Raw genomic sequence first — 21,549 nt, forward strand, 5'->3', positions numbered from 1 at the left:
ATAAAAAAGTTATGGCTCTGGGAAGGATGGGAGCGAAAAGCGAGCACGGAAAAGCGGAAAATCCCAAGGTCATGAAGGGGTTAATACTGTCTGGTAAAGTTATATTTGCCCTTAACATACTATGGGTCTAATATCTTTACCAAAACCATAAGACACCCATGTCAAGCTCCTATTATCACCCTAGTCACCTGGAAACGAATGTGAGTCAAAGGCGAATCAAACCAATGTTTTCATACCTTATCAAATTTTTCAGGACATTGTCTATTTTTATATACCATGCTCTCATAGGAAACTGCAATATTTACCTTATTGACCCTGCGTGAAATTTGTGGAGGTTTTCTATCCAACCATCTCATGTTTTGGCTTGCAACCATCCCTTGCAAGCCAAAACAATGTTTTCCTGAGATGAGCGTGAGGGTAGTGAGGCCAGGTCTCCTCAAGGATTCCTAATTGGCTCACCTTTGGACAGAGTTGTACAGGGGACTGTATGATGTCAATGAGGAAAACTGTGACCTCTTTCCAAAAGTCTGCAGCAGGAGGGCAATACCATATCAAGTATATAAATTCTGCCGCATCTTCCCCACACTTTTGGCAATCTGCAGTGGTAGACCTACCCATTTTATTTAACCTCTTTTATATAACCTGCAAGCTGTCAGGTAGCATTGATGGACTGTATACATTGGGACTAGCTTGTTGTTAATTGCCGGTGAAACATATTGTGGGCAGGTAAAGGCAGCACTCCAATCCTCCTCTTGTAGGGACGGTTTTACTGTCCATTTCTGCCTAGCAACAATGGTAATGAGTAACATTTCCTGCTTAGTAGCTGTGTATTAAAAGAGCACCAGCTCCTTGGGTCCCTGGCTCTTTAGGATCCCAATCAGGCAGTATGAGGGTATGTGAGAATTTCCAGTGTCTTAGAAGTGGGTATTTAAGGCTTGCCTTTGTTGCAGATAACTAAAAAAGTGTCCCTGGGGCTTGATACAGCTGTTCATGTTGACCAAGCAAAACAAGAACACCCTGAATGTATGCTTGTGCCAGTGTCTTGACCCCTAAGTTAGACCAAAACGGAGTATCTTGGAAATGCAGCAATTCAGGAAGAGCACTATTATGCCATAAGGGGAACTCGGCTACTGTATCCTTGTATTTAAAAATCTTTTTGGTGTATTTCCACACTTGAACCGCAAGTCTGTGAATTGGCAAGACGGACCGCGAGTATTGCTTTGGAGCCTCCAAGACCCCTATTTACTCAAACAGTGCGCAAGGTGTTCAAAATGAGGCAAATGATTATAAGCTATGTAAAACAAAGTTGCCGTGCTAAGTAGTATAAAAAGAAGTCCAGGAGTGTCGCACCTGCCTCATCCCTGGTCCTGTGATGAGTGGTCCGTTTCAGTTTGTATTTGTTCGAGCCCCATATGAATATGATAAATGTGAGTTGCTCATGGCAAAAACTCTTCGATTCTCCCAGGTGCTGACTGAGGAAGTGAAACCCATATTCTAATTTTCTCCCTCACGTACAGCAGAAGAGCGGAAATATTCAAATCCTGGACTTGCATGTGATTTCTTGTTATATTTATACCTACATATTTAAAGTGGGATACTATTCGTAACATGTAGAATTCATCCCCTACTTTCCATTTCATAGTGCTTAGAGGTAACAAAATGAGATAATCTTATAAAAATGCCTCAGTTAAATGGCTGTGTGTGACCATCCGTGCAGGAACAGGTCAAATATACCACAGCTCCTTGCCAGTGGAGGCAGCAAAATACTATAGACACATTACAGTATGGGATCACAGCCTTTCTTTGAGGTAAAATATTGTTTAAAAACAAATTATAAGATTATCTCAGCACAGGAGCATTTTTTAACACCTATGATTGTGGAGTTTATTTTTATTCCAAGATCTGTTGATTAAAATATACTTTTGCACAACCCCTTAAAGTATACTAACATCCCCTATATATTATATGAGCCTACACACCGCCTCCCTATATTCCTTAAGAGTACTCACACAGCCTTCTGTAATAGCATAAACACCCGCACACAGCCTCCTATATTACCATAAGAGTTCACGCATACCCCCTATGTACAGTAAGAGCCCACACACAGCCTCCTATATACAGTATCAGCCCCTACATAGACTCCTATATACAGTGTGAGCCCCATATAGCCTCCATATATACACAATGAGCCCTCCACATGCAAATATCCCATACACATACTCCCCTCTCGTTTCTCCGGCTCTGCTCTTGTCTTTTGTCACACTGGGTGGAGGATAAGTAAGTGCACATCATCGGATAGGGGGAGCCGAAACACTAGGGAAGAGGGGAGTGGAGACCCCTAGCCAGATTTAAAATCACCTTGTCTGCCATAAACATCCCTATATAGGGTCTGCACCTATCGCCAAGCAGGAACATAAAAACTGCCTGACCCTAGCAATAGGCCCTACATAAGGAGGGGATGGGCTGAGTGCTAGTCAGTTCCCACTAAAACTAAAGACAGAGAGGGTAGACGGATGGGGGAAACGCTTAGCTTGAGAAGACAACCGAGATGTCACACTAGCAATCCTCCAAGGGTCCCCAGGGAAAGACACTAGCTGACTACTAGAACTTCCAACAAGACTGAGGCAAGTATGAGCTAACAACCGCACCATGCTGCAGCAATTGAATGTGTTTAAACCTTCAGCACAGGTGTGTGATTAGCTGCAGAAGGTGGATGGAAAAATCAAGCAGGTACTTGAGATAAACGCTGAAACCTTCTACAGCCAGATTCAGAATGACTGTCACACCTGATACACCCGATACATCTCCTATGCAGAGTCTCAGTAGCAGCCAATGAAATTACGTTATCACATCTACTGTCTCACACGCTGATTGGTGGAAGATGGAGTCGGCTGTCCCGTCCTCCACCAATGTATTCACCTCTGTCTGCATCATGAGGATGGTGGCGGTGGTGGAGGGCACGGTGCAGCCCGTGGACCACTGTTTCAGCTCTTTGGCTGTCTCTGTCTGTGGACTGGACTTGAACAGCCAGATGGCTTGATGTGGCCCCCTGGATGCAGTTTGCCCAGGTTTGATCTATGTGACGCACAATCTTCAGAAGGCTTATTTGGTTTTAGTATTATCATGATATTTTTGTCATAAAAAGATTTGAGTAGAAAGCCTTGTTTCAGTTAGGAATTACATACTTTAAGAGCTGAGGGGACAGTTTGGCTAAATATCTTCAATGAACTTCCAGAGGGAGTCCATATAGACCCGGAGACTTTCCTCGCGTGATACCTGGCAGCTTCCCTTATATCTAATTCTATAATAGAAGTCTCTAGTGTGGCAGCCCTCTCCTCGCCGAGGATCATGAGATTTGTTCTGTTCAGTTATTCCTCTACAGTCTCCTCTGGATAATCAACCTGAGTGAATACAAGTCCTGGTAGAAGTCAGAAAGCAGAACAGGATCTCATGAGAATTGGATACCGCCCTCCTCCCAGGGTCACTAACACGAAGGGCCAGAGGAGAGGCAGTATTACGATTAAGTATACAGGCTATCAGACTCCCAGTCTGATTGCCAAGCTCTAAAGAGAATTTTCTGGTAAAGAATAGATATTTATCTGCTTCGTCTGTTTTAAGCTGTACGTATTTTCTACCAGTCAGAAGCCAGCTATGTTTATTTGGGTCAGAGGGGTCAACCAGAAAAGCAGCATCTAGTGACCTACAGTAGTGTTCTAAATAATAGCTTTCCAATAAGACTAACCAGATTAATCACTGCTTTTGGTATAAATTATATTACCACATGTCAAGCAATTTACCAGTTGGTGCAGTAGATTCTAAGAAAACCAACAGACTCAACAAACTTTTGAGTCTGTGTATTATAATAATTAATTGAAAGGGAGTGTGTTCAAAATAATAGCAGTGTGGAGTTCAATTAGTGAAGTCAAGCATTCTGTATAGAAACAGGTGTGAAGAAGGTGGCCCTTATTTAAGGTTGAAGCCAGGACATGTTGTACATGCATTTCTCCTTGAAGCCTGAGAAGTATGGGTTCGTCTGAAACATTGTTCAGAAGAACAGAGTACTTTGCTTAAAAAGTTGATTGAAGAGGAAAAAACTTGTAAAGAAATGCAGACAATGAAGGCTATTCAGCTAAAATGATCTCCAATGCTTTAAAATGGAAAGCCAAACCAAAGCGACATGGAAGACTACCATTCAAATGGATAGAAGAATAGCCAGAATGGAAAAGGCTTAGCCAATGTTAAGCTCCAGGATGATCAAAGACAGTCTCAAGTTACCTGTGAGGACTGTGACAGAAGACGCCTGTGTGACACTAATCTCTTAGCAAGAGGTCCCAGCAAAGTCCCACTGTTAAAAAAAAAAAAAAAAAAAAAAAAACGTACTGAAGCGGATACAATTTGCCAAAGAACACATCAGCTGGCCTAAAGAGAAATGGAGAAACATTTTGTGGACTGATAAAAGTAAAATTGTTCTTTTTGGGTCCAAGGGCCGCAGACAGTTCGTCAGAAGACCCCAAAACTCTGCATTCAAGCCACAGTACACTCTGAAGACAGTGAAGCATGGTGGTGCAAGCATCATGATATGGACATGTTTTTCTTACTATGGTGCCGGACCTATTTACCGCACACCAGGGATCATGGACCAGTTTGCATATATTAAAAGACTTGAAGAGAGCATGTTGCCTTACGCTATAGAGGATATGCCCTTGAAATGGGTGTTTCTACAAGACAATGACCCTAAACACGCCAGTAAATGAGCAAAATCTTGGTTCCAGACCAAACAAAATTGAGGTCATGGAGTAGCCAGCCCAATCCCCAGACCTTAATCTGATAAAATACTTGTGGGGTGATCAAAAAAAAAAAAAAAAACATTTCTGAGGCAAAGCCAACAAATGCCAAAGAATTGTGGGACGAAGTCCAAGCATCCTGGGCTGGAATAACAGTGACCGGTGCCAGAAGTTGGTTGACTCTATGCAACATAAATGTGAAGCAGTTCTAAAAAAACTGTGAGTATAGAACTAAATATTAGGTTATTGATTCACAGGAATGCTAAATCCACAAAAAAAGTACATATTGTGAGCTTATAAAGATAAATGCAGACAATGCTATTTTATAGAACATACCAATGTTCATTTTTTATTTTTTTGTAAAGTACCATTTATACTAGAATATAAGCTGGCCCGAGTTTAAGACGAGACCTCTAATTTTGCCACAAAAAATGGGAAAACTTAATGATTCGAGTATAAGCCTAGGGTGGGAAATGCTGCAGCTACTGGTAAATTTCAAAAATAAAAATAGATACCAATAAAAGTAAAATTAATTGAGACATCGGTAGGTTGTGTTTTTGAATATCTATATTGAATCAGGAGCCCCATGTAATGCTCCATAAAGTACATGATGGCCCCATAAGATGCTCCATAATAAAATATGCCCCATATAATGAATATTCAAAAATCACTGCGTTACACTGAGTTAGAATGAAACTACGATATATGTGAAAAATAAATATAGATTGTACACAGAGTTTAGCAACCAAGGCTGTTGGGTACTCACTTGTACTGATGATGGTTATGTTCTGTCCGTGTGGAACCAGAGAAATTATATGAATGGATCAGTGGACAAGTGGCGTAGCTAAAAGGTATGTGAAAGATAGCAGTTATTATGCCGTGGAACATTAAAATTGACACCTGACTGGATTGGGGCTGTACTTACTTTTATTGATGAAAGAGATGCTTAGTCCCTGTAGGATTATCAGGAGGTTTAGTAGTTTGAACGCCTACCAATTGGTACTGCTGAAAGTAATAGGATATGTATCCAATTGGTCATTAGTATTTTTACAGATATATCAAAAAGATGATACTTACTAGTTTTGTTGCTAGTGAAAATAGATCCCTGTAGGAACAGTCAGATGTTTGAAATTTGTTGTTTTCTGGCCAGAAGTGCTGTATAAAACCATGTAAATAGTATATAGATTATAATCACTTTGCTGTGTAATTGATTGGATGCGCATAACACCCGCCTATTTAGGGTAAGCTGGCTAGGCTTACGTTCATGGTGTAAATACTTAATATAACCTATAAAGTGGCGGGTGGTGCTATGAAAGAGTACAGATGTGCGTGTGTGTGTGTCTGTGTGTGTGTGTGTGTGTGTGTGTATATATGTATGTATGTATGTGTATGTGTATATGTATATATATATATATATATATATATATATATATATACATACATACATACATACATACATACATACATACATACATACATACATACACATATATATACACTCACCGGCCACTTTATTAGGTACACCATGCTAGTAACGGGTTGGATCCCCTTTTGCCTTCAGAACTGCCTCAATTCTTCGTGGCATAGATTCAACAAGGTGCTGGAAGCATTCCTCAGAGATTTTGGTCCATATTGACATGATGGCATCACACAGTTGCCGCAGATTTGTCGGCTGCACATCCCAAAGATGCTCCATACAAGGCAGGATGGATCCATGCTTTCATGTTGTTTACGCCAAATTCTGACCCTACCATCCGAATGTCGCAGCAGAAATCGAGACTCATCAGACCAAGCAACGTTTTTCCAATCTTCTACTGTCCAATTTCGATGAGCTTGTACAAATTGTAGCCTCAGTTTCCTGTTCTTAGCTGAAAGGAGTGGTACCCGGTGTGGTCTTCTGCTGCTGTAGCCCATCTGCCTCAAAGTTCGACGCACTGTGCGTTCAGAGATGCTCTTAGGCCTACCTTGGTTGTAACGGGTGGCGATTTGAGTCACTGTTGCCTTTCTATCAGCTCGAACCAGTCTGCCCATTCTCCTCTGACCTCTGGCATCAACAAGGCATTTCCGCCCACAGAACTGCCGCTCACTGAATTTTTTTTCTTTTTCGGACCATTCTCTGTAAACCCTAGAGATGGTTGTGCGTGAAAATCCCAGTAGATCAGCAATTTCTGAAATACACAGACCAGCCCTTCTGGCACCAACAACCATGCCACGTTCAAAGGCACTCAAATCACCTTTCTTCCCCATACTGATGCTCGGTTTGAACTGCAGGAGATTGTCTTGACCATGTCTACATGCCTAAATGCACTGAGTTGCCGCCATGTGATTGGCTGATTAGAAATTAAGTGTTAACAAGAAGTTGGACAGGTGTACCTAATAAAGTGGCCAGTGAGTGTGTATATATATATATATATATATATATATATATATATTACAGACCAAAAGTTTGGACACACCTCATATAACCCCTTTCTGACCTCGGACGGGATAGTACGTCTGAAGTCAGATCCCCTGCTTTGATGCAGGGCTCCGCGGTGAGCCCGCATCAAAGCCGGGACATGTCAGCTGTTTTGAACAGCTGACATGTGCCCGCAATAGCGGCGGGTGAAATCGCGATTCACCCGCCGCTATTAACTACCGCATCCGGCCGGGCGGCCGGATATCAGCGCATCGCCGACCCCCGTCACATGATCGGAGGTCGGCGATGCTTCTCAATTGTAACCATAGAGGTCCTTGAGACCTCTATGGTTACTGATCCCCGGCAGCTGTGAGCGCCACCCTGTGGACGGCGCTCACAGCACACCTACATTTCTGCTACATAGCAGCGAACAGCAGATCGCTGCTATGTAGCAGAGGCGATCGTGCTGTGCCAGCTTCTAGCCTCCTATGAAGGCTATTGAAGCATGGCAAAAGTAAAAAAAAAAAAAAGTTAAAAAATGTGAAAAAAATAAAAAAATATAAAAGTTTAAATCACCCCCCTTTTGCCCCAATCAAAATAAATCAATAAAAAAAAAAATCAAACCTACACATATTTGGTATCGCCGCGTTCAGAATCGCCCGATCTATCAATAAAAAAAAAAAGCATTAACCTGATCGCTAAACGGCGTAACAAGAAAATAATTTGAAACACCAGAATTACGTTTTTTTGGTCGCCGCGACATTGCATTGAAATGCAATAACGGGCGATCAAAAGAACATATCTGCACCAAAATGCTATCATTAAAAACGCCAGCTCGGCACGCAAAAAATAAGCCCTCAACCGACCCCAGACCATGAAAAATGGAGACGCTACGAGTATCGGAAAATGGCACATTTTTTTTTATTATTTTTTTTTTTAGCAAAGTTTGGAATTTTTTTCACCACTTAGGTAAAAAATAACCTAGTCATGTTAGGTGTCTATGAACTCGTACTGACTGCCTGGAGCATCATAATGGCAGGTCAGTTTTAGCATTTAGTGAACCTAGCAAAAAAGCCAAACAAAAAACTAGTGTGGGTCTGCACTTTTTTTGCAGTTTCACTGCACTTGGAATTTTTTTCCCGTTTTCTAGTACACGACATGGTAAAACCAATGATGTCGTTCAAAAGTACAACTCGTCCCGCAAAAAATAAGCCCTCACATGGCCAAATTGATGGAAAAATAAAAAAGTTATGGCTCTGGGAAGGAGGGGAGCAAAAAACGAACACGGAAACACGGAAAATCCCAAGGTCATGAAGGGGTTAAAGATTTTTCTGTATTTTCAGGACTATGAAAATTGTAAATTCACACTGAAGGCATCAAAACTATGAATTAACACATGTGGAATTATATACTTAACAAGAAAGTGTGAAACAACTGAAATTATGTCTTATATTCTAGGTTCTTCAAAGTAGCCACCTTTTGCTTTGATGACTGCTTTTGCACACTCTTGGCATTCTCTTGATGAGCTTCAAGAGGTAGTCACCGGAAATGGTTTTCACTTCACAGGTGTGACCTGTCAGGTTTAATAAGTGGGATTTCTTAACTTATAAATGGGGTTGGGGCCATCAGTTGTGTTGAGCAGAAGTCTGGTGGATACACAGCTGATAGTCCTACTGAATAGACTGTTAGAATTTGTATTATGGCAAGAAAAAAGCAGCTAAGTAAAGAAAAACGAGTGGCCATCATTATTTTAAGAAATGAAGGTCAGTCAGTCTGAAAAATTGGGAAAACTTTGAAAGTGTCCCCAAGTGCAGTGGCAAAAACCATCAAGCGCTACAAAGAAACTGGCTCACATGAGGACTGCCCCAGGAAAGGAAGACCAAGAGTCACCTCTGCTTCTGAGGATAAGTTTATCCGAGTCACCAGCCTCAGAAGTCGCAGGTTAACAGCAGCTCAGATTATTGACCAGGTCAATGCCACACAGAGTTCTAGCAGCGGTCACATCTCTACAACAACTGTTAAGAGGAGACTTTGTGCTGCAGACCTTCATGGTAAAATAGCTGCTAGGAAACCACTGCTAAGGACAGGCAGCAAGCAGAAGAGACTTGTTTGGGCCAAGGAACACAAGGAATGGACATTAGACCAGTGGAAATCTGTGCTTTGGTCTGATGAGTCCAAATTTGACATCTTTGGTTCCAACCACCGTGTCTTTGTGCGACGCAGAAAAGGTGAACGGATGGACTCTACATGCCTGGTTCTCACCGTGAAGCATGGAGGAGGTGTAATGGTGTGGGAGTGCTTTGCTGGTGACACTGTTGGGGATTTATTCAAAATTGAAGGCATACTGAACGAGCATGGCTACCACAGCATCTTGCAGCTGCATGCTATTCCATCCGGTTTGCGTTTAGTTGTACCATCATTTATTTTTCAACAGGAGAGTGACCCCAACACACCTCCAGGCTGTGTACGGGCTATTTGACCAAGAAGGAGAGTGATGGGGTGCTATGCCAGATGACCTGGCCTCCACAGTCACCAGACCTGAACCCAATCAAAATGGTTTGGGGTGAGCTGGACCGAAAAATAAATGATGGTCCAACTAAACACAAACCGGATGGAATAGCATGCCTCTGGAAGATGCTGTGGTAGCCATGCTGGTTCAGTATGCCTTCAATTTTGAATAAATCCCCAACAGGGTCACCAGCAAAGCACCCCACACAGTCACACCTCCTCCTCCATGCTTCACGGTGGGAACCAGGCATGTAGAGTCCATCCGTTCACCTTTTCTGCGTCGCACAAAGACACAGTGGTTGGAACCAAATATCTCAAATTTGGACTCATCAGACCAAAGCACAGATTTCCACTGGTCTATTGTCCATTCCTTGTGTTCCTTAGCCCAAACAAGTCTCTATTGCTTGTTGCCTGTCCTTAGCAGTTGTTTCCTAGCAGCTATTTTGCCAAGAAGGCCTGCTGCACAAAGGTCTCCTCTTAACAGTTGTTGTAGAGATGTGTCTGCTGCTAGAACTCTGTGTGGCATTGTCCTGGTCTCTAATCTGAGCTGCTGTTAACCTGCGATTTCTGAGGCTGGTGACTTGGATAAACTTATCCTCAGAAGCAGAGGTGACTCTTGGTCTTCCTTTCCTGGGGCGGTCCTCATGTGAGCCAGTTTCTTTGTAGCGCCTGATGGTTTTTGCCAGTGCACTTGGGGACACTTTCAAAGTTTTCCCAATTTTTCAGACTGACTGACCTTCATTTCTTAAAGTAATGATGGCCACTCGTTTTTCTTTACTTAGCTGCTTTTTTCTTGCCATAATACAAATTCTAACAGTCTATTCAGTAGGACGATCAGCTGTGTATCCACCAGACTTCTGCTCAACACAACTGATGGTCCCAACACCATTTATAAGGAAAGAAATCCCACTTATTAAACCTGACAGGGCACACCTGTGAAGTGAAAACCATTCCCGGTGACTACCTTCTGAAGCTCATCAAGAGAATGCCAAGAGTGTGCAAAGCAGTCATCAAAGCAAAAGGTGGCTACTTTGAAATACCTAGAATATAAGACATAATTTCAGTTGTTTCACATTTTTTTGTTAAGTATATAAATCCACATGTGTTAGGCTAGTTTCACACTAGTGTTTTGAAGAGAGTGATGGGTGAGGGTTGCGGACTTCCTCTGTGAAGCCCCTCCCTCTGCCGCTAGCTCCGCCTACTTCTGCATGCAGCCTGCATGCGGCCTGCGTACCTAACTTTAACATTAGGTACGCAGGTTGTGCGGCTGTATGCGGATGCTTCCGCATGCGTCGTTTTGACGATGCAAAGAAAAAAAGAAATTGCTACCAGCTGCGTCCTACGCTGGTCGCCGCTTCGTCAAAGCGACGCATGCGTAAGCATCCGCATACAGCCGTACGACCTGCGTACCTAATGTTAAAGATAGGTACGCAGGCCGTATGCAGAAATGGGCAAAGCTAGCGGCAGAGGTGCGGTTGAGGGCGTGGCTTCACGGAGGAAGTCCGCAGCCCTCCGCAGCTCCTCAAAACACTAATGTAAAACCGGCCTAAATTCATAGTTTTGATGCCTTCAGTGTGAATGTACAATTCTCATAGTCATGAAAATACAGAAAAATCTTTAAATGAGAAGGTGTGTCCAGGAAAGAAATGTATCTTGGTACCGTGTTAGCCAGTAGATAGAAAAATATTTAGAATTGAGAGTCCTCAGTGGTTGATACCTTTTAATGGCTAACTGAAAAGATGGTAACAAATTGCAAGCTTTCGAGACTACATACGTCTCTTCATCAGGCAAAGACTAAAACAAATTCTGAAGAATCACATATTTATGCACAACATAGTATAGAAAGAAAAAAAAAGGGGGAGAGGGGAAAAAAACCATGGATAAGCCAGGTGACATGAAGCAGAATTACCATGGGTGATAAACAGTTACGTCCATAAATATTGGGCCAATTCTTAGATAAGGATTGTTTTATTGTCCTGTGATTAGGGTCTGGTTCTGTTGTGATGACCCCACATGGTCTGATGGGTAAGTTCATTAGTTGATGTAAAAAGACATAAATCCGTGTGACACATAAAGAAATCATCATCAAACCTGCTGACAAGGGTGGTGCAATAGTCATGATGAACACATCAGACTATATGAGGGAAGCAAACAGACAACTTATGGACACACGCTACTACAAAAAGTTGGAGTCGGATCCTACACAGGACTATTACAAGGAACTAAACAAGTTAGTATCTTGTCTGCCCAACGTATCCATAAGAGCCAATGACCTGATACCAGAAAGTCCAAGAACAGGGACATTCTACATGCTTCCCAAAATCCACAAATCTGGAAACCCAGGAAGACCAATTATTTCATGTGTGGGCACCCTTACTGAGCAGGTATCTGGATGGGTAGAGGGTGTTCTTAAACCCTTGGTAAAGGACACACCCAGCTTCATTCAGGACACAACTGACCTATTGAATAAACTATCAGCAATAGGTCCTCTACCAGAAGGAACCATCCTGGTCACCATGGATGTGGAATCTTTGTACTCCAATATCCCACACCAGGATGGATTAAATGCCTGCAAATTCTTCCTGGAAAATACAGGGACTGATGCAAATTCTGTGGTGAAACTTATAAAATTCATCCTCACCCACAATTACTTTGAGTTTGACAAGAAGATCTATCTACAGGAGACTGGCACAGCAATGGGAAGTAAAATGGCCCCACAGTATGCAAATCTTTTGATGGCCAAGCTTGAAAGCGACTTTTTGTCCTCATGTCCCATCAGGCCTCTGGCCTACTACCGCTACATTGATGACATTTTAATCATCTGGACGGAGTCTGAGCCACAGCTAAAGACATTCCATGAACAGTTTAATCAATTTCATCCCACCATCAACTTGACACTCAACTACTCCTGCACTGAAATTAACTTTCTGGACACCATCATTAAGCTGCAGAACAATAAAATAGAGACATCACTGTATCAGAAGCCAATCGACCGTCCAACATACCTTAAATGGGACAGTTTCCATCCAAAACACATAAAAAAACTCCATTGTCTACAGCCAAGCCATCAGATACAATCGTATATGTTCCAACCCAATGGATAGAGATGAACACCTTGGTCGCCTCGGAAAGACCTTTTTGAATCAGGGCTACCATCCAAGAACAATTGAAAATCAGATCACAAGAGCCACCAGAATATCAAGGAATCACCTGCTACATTACAAAACTAAAGAAGAAAATAACCGGGTACCTCTAGTAGTTACCTACAATCCAAATCTGGAGGCACTAAGGGGAGCTGCACGGAAATTACAACCTTTACTACAAAAAGGTTGTAAGGTGCAATTTTTCCAGACCCCCCACTACTGTTTTAGGCAGCCCCCAAATCTAAGAAGCATCATTGTCAAGAGCTCCCTGTCCTCTCCAACAGCTGCAGGTACCTTTCCTTGCAACCAGAAAAAATGGAAAACCTGTCCATTTATAATGACCACGGACAAGATAAAGATCCCCAATTCACATCAGGACTACAAGATACCAGGTACTTTCAGCTGCGTCACTTCTAATGTGGTGTACTTAATTATTTGTACTAAATGTCCAACTGGGGGTCTGTATGTAGAGGAGACAGGGCAGAAACTGAGAACAAGGATGAACTCTCATCGCCACACAATAAGAGAAAAAAGAATGGATATACCTGTGGCAATACATTTCTGTCTCCCAAATCATAACATTATGGACATGAAATTACTTGTATTAAAGGGTAACTTCAAATCGCAGAAAGACCGGAGAGTCTGGGAATATAAACTGATGACGACCTTTGACACTCTAAATGCAGGAATGAATGTGTCACACGGATTTATGTCTTTTTACATCAACTAATGAACTTACCCATCAGACCATGTGGGGTCATCACAACAGAACCAGACCCTAATCACAGGACAATAAAACAATCCTTATCTAAGAATTGGCCCAATATTTATGGACGTAACTGTTTATCACCCATGGTAATTCTGCTTCATGTCACCTGGCTTATACATGGTTTTTTTCCCCTCTCCCTTTTTTTTTCTTTCTATACTATGTTGTGCATAAATATGTGATTCTTCAGAATTTGTTTTAGTCTTTGCCTGATGAAGAGACGCATGTAGTCTCGAAAGCTTGCAATTTGTTACCATCTTTTCAGTTAGCCATTAAAAGGTATCAACCACTGGACACCATCATTAAGCTGCAGAACAATAAAATAGAGACATCACTGTATCAGAAGCCAATCGACCGTCCAATATACCTTAAATGGGACAGTTTCCATCCAAAACACATAAACTCCATTGTCTACAGCCAAGCCATCAGATACAATCGTATATGTTCCAACCCAATGGATAGAGATGAACATCTTGGTCGCCTCAGAAAGACCTTTTTGAATCAGGGCTACCATCCAAGAACAATTGAAAATCAGATCACAAGAGCCACCAGAATATCAAGGAATCACCTGCTACATTACAAAACTAAAGAAGAAAATAACCGGGTACCTCTAGTAGTTACCTACAATCCAAATCTGGAGGCACTAAGGGGAGCTGCACGGAAATTACAACCTTTACTGCAAAAAGATGCCCGACTACAAGCAATTTTTCCAGACCCCCCACTACTGTGTTTTAGGCAGCCCCCAAATCTAAGAAGCATCATTGTCAAGAGCTCCCTGTCCTCTCCAACAGCTGCAGGTAACTTTCCTTGCAACCAGAAAAAATGTAAAACCTGTCCATTTATAATGACCACGGACAAGATAAAGATCCCGAATTCACATCAGGACTACAAGATACCAGGTACATTCAGCTGCGTCACTTCTAATGTGGTGTACTTAATTATTTGTACTAAATGTCCAACTGGGGGTCTGTATGTAGGGGAGACAGGGCAGAAACTGAGAACAAGGATGAACTCTCATCGCCATACAATAAGAGAAAAAAGAATGGATATACCTGTGGCAGTACATTTCTGTCTCCCAAATCATAACATTATGGACATGAAATTACTTGTATTAAAGGGTAACTTCAAATCGCAGAAAGACAGGAGAGTCTGGGAATATAAACTGATGACGACCTTTGACACTCTAAATGCAGGAATGAATGTGTCCAAACTTTTGTCTGTACTGTACCTTTTAGCTACTCCACTTGTCCACTGATCCATTCATATAATTTCTCTGGTTCCACACGGACAGAACATCACCATCATCAGTACAAGTGAGAACCCAACAGCCTTGGTTGCTAAACTCTGTGTACAATATTTATCTTTCACATACATCGCAGGTTCATTCTAACTCGTTTATCGCGGTGTTTTTTGAATATTCACTTCCAATCTTCACTATTTACAGGAACCAACACAGAATCTGTTTTAAACATCAGCCGCTTCTGAGTTTCTTCTCCCTCTCCTCCTTGGGTGAGAAGCGCCAGTGTAAATTCTCTTTTTTATCTTTATGCCCCATATAGTGCTGCACAATGGTTGATTATGGCCCGATAAGATGCTCCATAGAAACATTTGCCCCATATTATGCTGCACAAAGGTTGATTATGGCCCCATAATAGGCTCCACAGAAGCATTTGCTCCATATAATGCTGCACAAAGGTTGATTATGGCCCCATAAGATGCTCCATAGAAACATTTGCCCCATATAGTGCTGCATAAAGGTTGGTTATGGCCCCATAAGATGCTCCATAGAATATTGTGCCCCATGTGCTGCTCTTGTCCTGAGCAAGCGGTGACACTGGCACTTGCGATATTCACCTGTCCCCATTCCATCAGACTGCCAACCATACAGGAACCACAGCACTGATGAAATGCAGGCTGAATCACAAACCTTTACATCCAGGCATCTTACCTGTGATGTCTTCTCTGATTAGTCATTCTCTTTCTTTTCATCTCCATCTTGTCCATGACTCCATGATGATTCTTCTCATACACAGCTGTTCTCTGCAGACCTCCATCTTCTCCGGTCTTCTGCAGCACATCCCCACACGATGCCCTTCAAAATAGCAGTGTCATTGGTCTGTGCAAAGCCTCTGTATAGACTATTAACTCTCGCAATACTCCCTGCACAAAATATGACCCAATCTAACCCTCTTATGGCACATGCCCTCCACACTGTCCTCTCTTTTATATATTGGGTCTCGTCTTCACACTGTTCTTTCTCACTGTGTCCCCCTTATACTGCCCAGTCTCTATACTGAGCCCCCTCATCACACTACCTCTCCAGCAATACTGTTCCCTCCTTGCTGTGCCCTCACACTGTTCCCCCATACTGACGCATCTACAATTGTGCTCAAAAGTTAACATACCCCAGCAGAATTTTTGCTTTCTTGTCCTTTTTTCAGAGAATATGAATGATGATTCCAAAACTTTTTCTCCACTCATGGTTAGTGGTTGGATTTATTTATTGTCAAACTACTGTGGTTTTGCTTTTTAAATCACAATGACAATGACAACTCAAAACATCCAAATGACCCTGATCAAACGTTCACATACCTCATTTCTTAATACCGTTCATTGCCCCCTCTAACATCAATGACAGCTTGAAGTCTTTTGTGGTAGTTGTGTATGAGGTTCTTTATTTTCTCAGATGGTAACGCTGCCCACTCTTCTTGGCAAAAAGCCTCCAGTTCCTGTAAATTCCTGGGCTGTGTAGCATGAACTGCGTGCATGAGTTCAGGCACCCATCCTTGTGGTACTGATGTGGCACACGCATGCCACACATGTGCCGCAAGCATTACACACATAGACACTGACATCTCCGGTACTGGAAATATCAGGACATGTGAAAGAGACCTTATAGCGGGTTTTTATGTTTGGCAGCTGTCACACACTAAAAGACGCTTTTTATTGCAAAAAATAGTTTTTGCATCACCACATTTTGAGAGCTATAATTTTTCCATATTTTGGCCCAGAGTCATGTGAGGTCTTGTTTTTTGCGGGACGAGTTGACTTTTTTTATTGGTACCATTTCCGGGCACATGACATTTTTTTAATCTCTTTTTATTCTGATTTTTGGGAGGCAGTATGACCAAAAACTAGCTATTCATGAATTTCTTTTTTTGGGGGGACGTTTATACCGTTCCTCATGTGGTAAAATTGATAAAGCAGTTTTATTTTTCGGGTCAGTACGATGACAGCGATACCTCATTTATGTCATTTTTTTATGTTTTGGTGATTTTATACTATAAAACTATTTATATAAAAAATATTTTTGTATCACTTTATTCTAAGAGTTATACCTTTTTTTATTTTTCCGCTCATGGAGCTATATCATGGCTTGTTTTTTGTGGGACAAGATGACGTTTTCAGTGGTACCATGTTTATTTACATCCGTCTTTTTGATCGCGTGTTATTCCACTTTTTGTTTGGCGGTATGATAAAGCATTGCTTTTTTGCCTTGTTTTTTTTTTTTTTTTTAATGATGTTCACTGAAGGGGTCAACTAATGAGACAGTAATATAGGTTGGGTCATTACGGACGCGGCGATACCAAATATGTGTACTTTTATTGTTTAGATTTTTTTTTTCATTCAAATATTTATTTATTGATAGAATTATTTAATTTGTTTTTTTAATTCATTCTTACTTTTACACTTTGTTCCACTATGGGACAATCATTTTGTGCAGGCTAATCGCTTCTATAGTACACAGCGGAAGCGCTGCGGAATATGTTGGCGCTATATAAATAAAAATTATTATTATTATTATTTATTACACAGATCTGCATGCTTTAGAAGCTGTCATGGCTGCAGCTTCTGTACACTAATCATAGAGACTTCCGGACATGCACTGTGCATAACAGGAAGTTTCTCAGCTCCGGAGACCCGGATGTCGTCATGACGACATCGGGTCTCCATGGCAGCGATCGGGACCACTGTGGCGTGCCACAGGGTCTCCGATCCAAAGGCAGAGGGGCTATCAGCCCCTGTGCCCGCTCCAGAACTCTGCGATCATGTTTGATCGCAATGATACATACGGGGGTTAAAGTGCCAGGTGTCAGCTGTGAGAATCGGTTAACATTCGGCCGCACAGCACCCATGTGTGCGGCCGATTGGCGATTATGAATAATCCCTTCCATGGTCAGATAGGCCCAGGTCACCTGGACGGCATAGTATGTCTAATGTCAGAAAGGGACTTGGCACTCAAGTTGGTTTTAAGGTGAAGTTAGTTATTTTTATTGCACGTCCAGACACAGATTCAACAGTTAGTTAAACGCGCTGCCTGCTTAACTGGCGGTTTAGCGCCGCACAGACTAGGTCTCCGTATCCTGATCATGGGCCATAATCTCCAGTAGCGACTTAGTTCGTCTAGAGCCCTCTCACATATCTCTCTCATTTGTTGCATCGTTTCTCAGTTTCTCTCTGGAAGGTGATTTCACCTTCAACACAGCTGAACCAGATAATTGGAAATTGTTCTGAAGAAGGTCCAGTGGGACCGAAAACGTTTAACTAACTGTTGAAACTGTGTCTGGACGTGCAATAAAAATAACTAACTTCACCTTAAAACCAACTTGAGTGCCAAGTTCATTGCATTTATTGACTTATGAGTTGGATACCCTACTTGAGCACCAAACCTCCCCATCCTGCAGAGTGCCGTGTTCTGTACATTATTTAATGTCAGAAAGGGGTTAAAAGCCCCATGGGGCCTAGCATCACTGGAGAGTCAGTCAGTTGGATCTCCGCAGCATCTTCCTGCCCGCTCCCTTGGAATGATGGGTCTCTCCCTCTACGCGTATGTAGGGGGAGACCTGTCAATCCGAGGCAGCATGTGCAGCTTTTAATGTAGGTTTTTCTTTGAAATGCTGCTGTATGTCAGAGTCTGAAATACCTGGCTGAGCTTGTACAGACAGTGCCTGATGCATGCTGCCCGATCATCAGGGCGTTGAGGATATTCCCATCACGTGGGGCAGTGGGTGAAAAGCAGATTGGGGTTTTGTTTCTGATGTGTTTTTTTTCCCTTTCACAGAGCAGATGAAATTACTACTGTTCTGGATCAAAAGCACTATGTTGAAGAGCTAAACCGACATCTGAGGTAGGATTTATTACCAACTACTTTTAAAATTCCTGTCTTGTTTCTTTAAGGTCACTGTCTAATCCTGATGTTATTTTGAAGAAGATATCAAGACATAGATTAGTTTACAGATGTTGTCATCGTAAAAGGGAACGTGCCACCAGGTTTTCACCCCCACCCATCTGAGAGTGGTATGATGTAGGGGCAGAGATGTGTCACCTACTGGTCTCCTGTCGTTTTGATAAAATCACTGTTTTATCTGCTGGAGATCTACCAATTTTCTACTATGCTCTGTATAACCCCCAACACTAATAGACAGCTTTCTGTGTACACTATGCATAGGCATAAAGCTCCAGTCAGTGGTGGGGTCAGTATTAAACTGAACTCATGAATATGGAGGGCTTCATTACAGTAGGTTTACTAGTTCTCTAGTATTATATCCTGCTAAGTGATTCTTATCAAAACTACAGCAAGCAGCCCAGCAAGTGACACATCACTGGAATCCGGGTCTTTTCCCATACATCATGCTGCTCTCAGATTAGGTGACAAAACCTGGTGCTAAATTCCCTATAAATGACCAGTTTTATCATGTTTAACCCGTCATGATAATGCCAGTATCAGGATAGGATTGAGTTATCTAGGTGTATGTGCAGATGATTCGGAAGTAGCAGTGCATGTTCACTGCGTCCAAAGCGCTGTTGTCTAATGAACGCAGGTAAATCTGCATGTATTCACTAAACCGTGCAGATTCACCGCTTCTAATACACTTCTGTTGCTGAAATTTCTCTTGCGGAGACAGATATGCGCTGGGGGAGCCACGGTCGTCTGTGCAGGCATAGTGGGCATGGGGTTTCTTGAAATTCCCTCCACTATGCTGTAACATCTGGTCACTGCACTAGTGCGCAACGTCCAACCCACAGCGTTTACGGACAGTGGGCACCTACCCTTAAAGGGAATGTACACTACTGTATATCTTTTCCAACATTTTCAATGGATCTAACAGCTGTTCTGTTTTAGACCAGTGTGTGTAAATTACACTTAAATGATACTTTTTTTAAGCAAATCTCTGTGCTTGCCACATTACAGTATGTATAAAATCCCGTTTCCTGAATGATGTTGTGAAACATATTATACTGTATGCAGAATGCATTCTTTTTACCTGACCATGCGATAAAACCAGAGTGTTTTAAAGACTTTGTTCACATAATGTGACTGTGCCTGTGTGAATATGGGGAAAGTGGACATTTTAGTTGATATTCTTTGTACCCCTTTTTCTTCATTCTATTTAAAGTGTAACGGTCATTTTAATATTAATTTAATAATTATAATGTAGAGCAAACTATTTTAATACATTTTGTAATATACTTTATAAATGAAATCCTTTAACCCCTTTACCCCCAAGGGTGGTTTGCACGTTAATGACCGGGCTAATTTTTACAATTCTGACCACTGTCCCTTTATGAGGTTATAACTCTGGAACGCTTCAACGGATCTTGATGATTCTGACATTGTTTTCTCGTGAGATATTGTACTTCATGATAGTGGTAAAATTTCTTTGATATTACCTGCGTTTATTTGTGAAAAAAAAGGAAATTTGGCGAACATTTTGAATATTTTGCAATTTTCCAACATTGAATTTTTATGCCCTTTAAATCACAGAGATATGTCACACAAAATACTTAATAAGTAACATTTCCCACATGTCTACTTTACATCAGCACAATTTTGGAACCAACATTTTTTTTGTTGGGGAGTTATAAGGGTTAAAAGTTGACCAGCAATTTCTCGTTTTTACAACACCATATTTTTTTAGAGACCACATCACATTTGAAGTCATTTTGAGGGGTCTATATGATAGAAAATAACCAATTGTGAAACCAATCTAAAAACGAAATTTTTGGAATGTTTAAAAAAAAAAAAGTGAACATTTACGGTAACTTTTTTTCACAAAACCTTTACTTCAGCTCCAATTTGTTTTATTTTCCCAAGGGTAAGAGAAGAAATTGTACTCCACAAGTTGTTGTGCAATTTGTCCTAAGTATGCCAATACCCCATATGTGGGGGTAAACCACTGTTTGGGTGCATGGCTGAGCTCGGAAGCGAAGGAGCGCCGTTTGACTTTTCAATGCAAAATTGGCTGGAATTGAGATGGAACACCATGTCGCGTTTGGAGAGCCCCTGATGTGCCTAAACATTGAAACCCCCCACAAGTGACACCATTTTGGAAACTAGACCCCCTAACGAACTTATCTAAATATGTTGTGAGAGCTTTGAACCTCCAAGTGTTTCACTACAGTTTATAACGCAGAGCTGTGAAAATAAAAAATCATTTTTTTCCCACAAAAAGGGTTTTTTAGCCCCCCTAATTTTTATTTTCCCAAGGGTAACAAGAGAAATTGGACCCCAAAAGTTGTCCAATTTGTCCTGAGCACGCTGATACCCCATATGTTGGGGTAAATGCCTGTTTGGGCACACGGGAGAGCTCGGAAGAGAAGGAGCACTGTTTTACTTTTTCAACCCAGAATTGGCTGGAATTGAGATCGGACGCCATGTTGCGTTCGGAGAGCCCTTGATGTGTCTAAACAGTGGAAACCCCCAATTCTACCTGAAACCCTAACCCAAACACACCCCTAACCCTAATCCCAACTCTAACCATAACCCCAACCACACCCCTAACTCGAACATACCCCTAACCCTAGCCACACCTCTAACTCCAACACACCCCTAACCCTAATCCCAACCCTAACAACACCTCTAAATCTAACACACCCCTAACACTAATCCCAACCATAACCCTAACCACACCCCTAACCCTGACACCCCCCAACCCTAATTCCAACAGT

At 41.8% G+C, this 21,549-nt stretch overlaps 1 protein-coding gene across 6 annotated transcripts in view; it reads left to right on the top strand.

The window, feature by feature from the left end:
• Positions 1-21,549, top strand: part of LOC143776536 (RUN and FYVE domain-containing protein 1-like) — a 531,317-nt gene that overhangs the window by 110,951 nt on the left and 398,817 nt on the right. For all 6 annotated transcript variants that reach the window (XR_013215861.1, XM_077265993.1, XM_077265994.1 and 3 more), the window contains exon 7: positions 18,662-18,727. Coding sequence is in view for 5 of the 6 variants with exons in the window: in XM_077265993.1 (XP_077122108.1) it covers positions 18,662-18,727 (66 nt within the window). In the remaining variant the exon portion in view is untranslated. The remainder of the gene's footprint in view (positions 1-18,661; positions 18,728-21,549) is intronic.

The sequence above is a fragment of the Ranitomeya variabilis genome, chromosome 5 (genome assembly GCF_051348905.1).
Source record: "Ranitomeya variabilis isolate aRanVar5 chromosome 5, aRanVar5.hap1, whole genome shotgun sequence".
NCBI lineage: Eukaryota > Metazoa > Chordata > Amphibia > Anura > Dendrobatidae > Ranitomeya > Ranitomeya variabilis.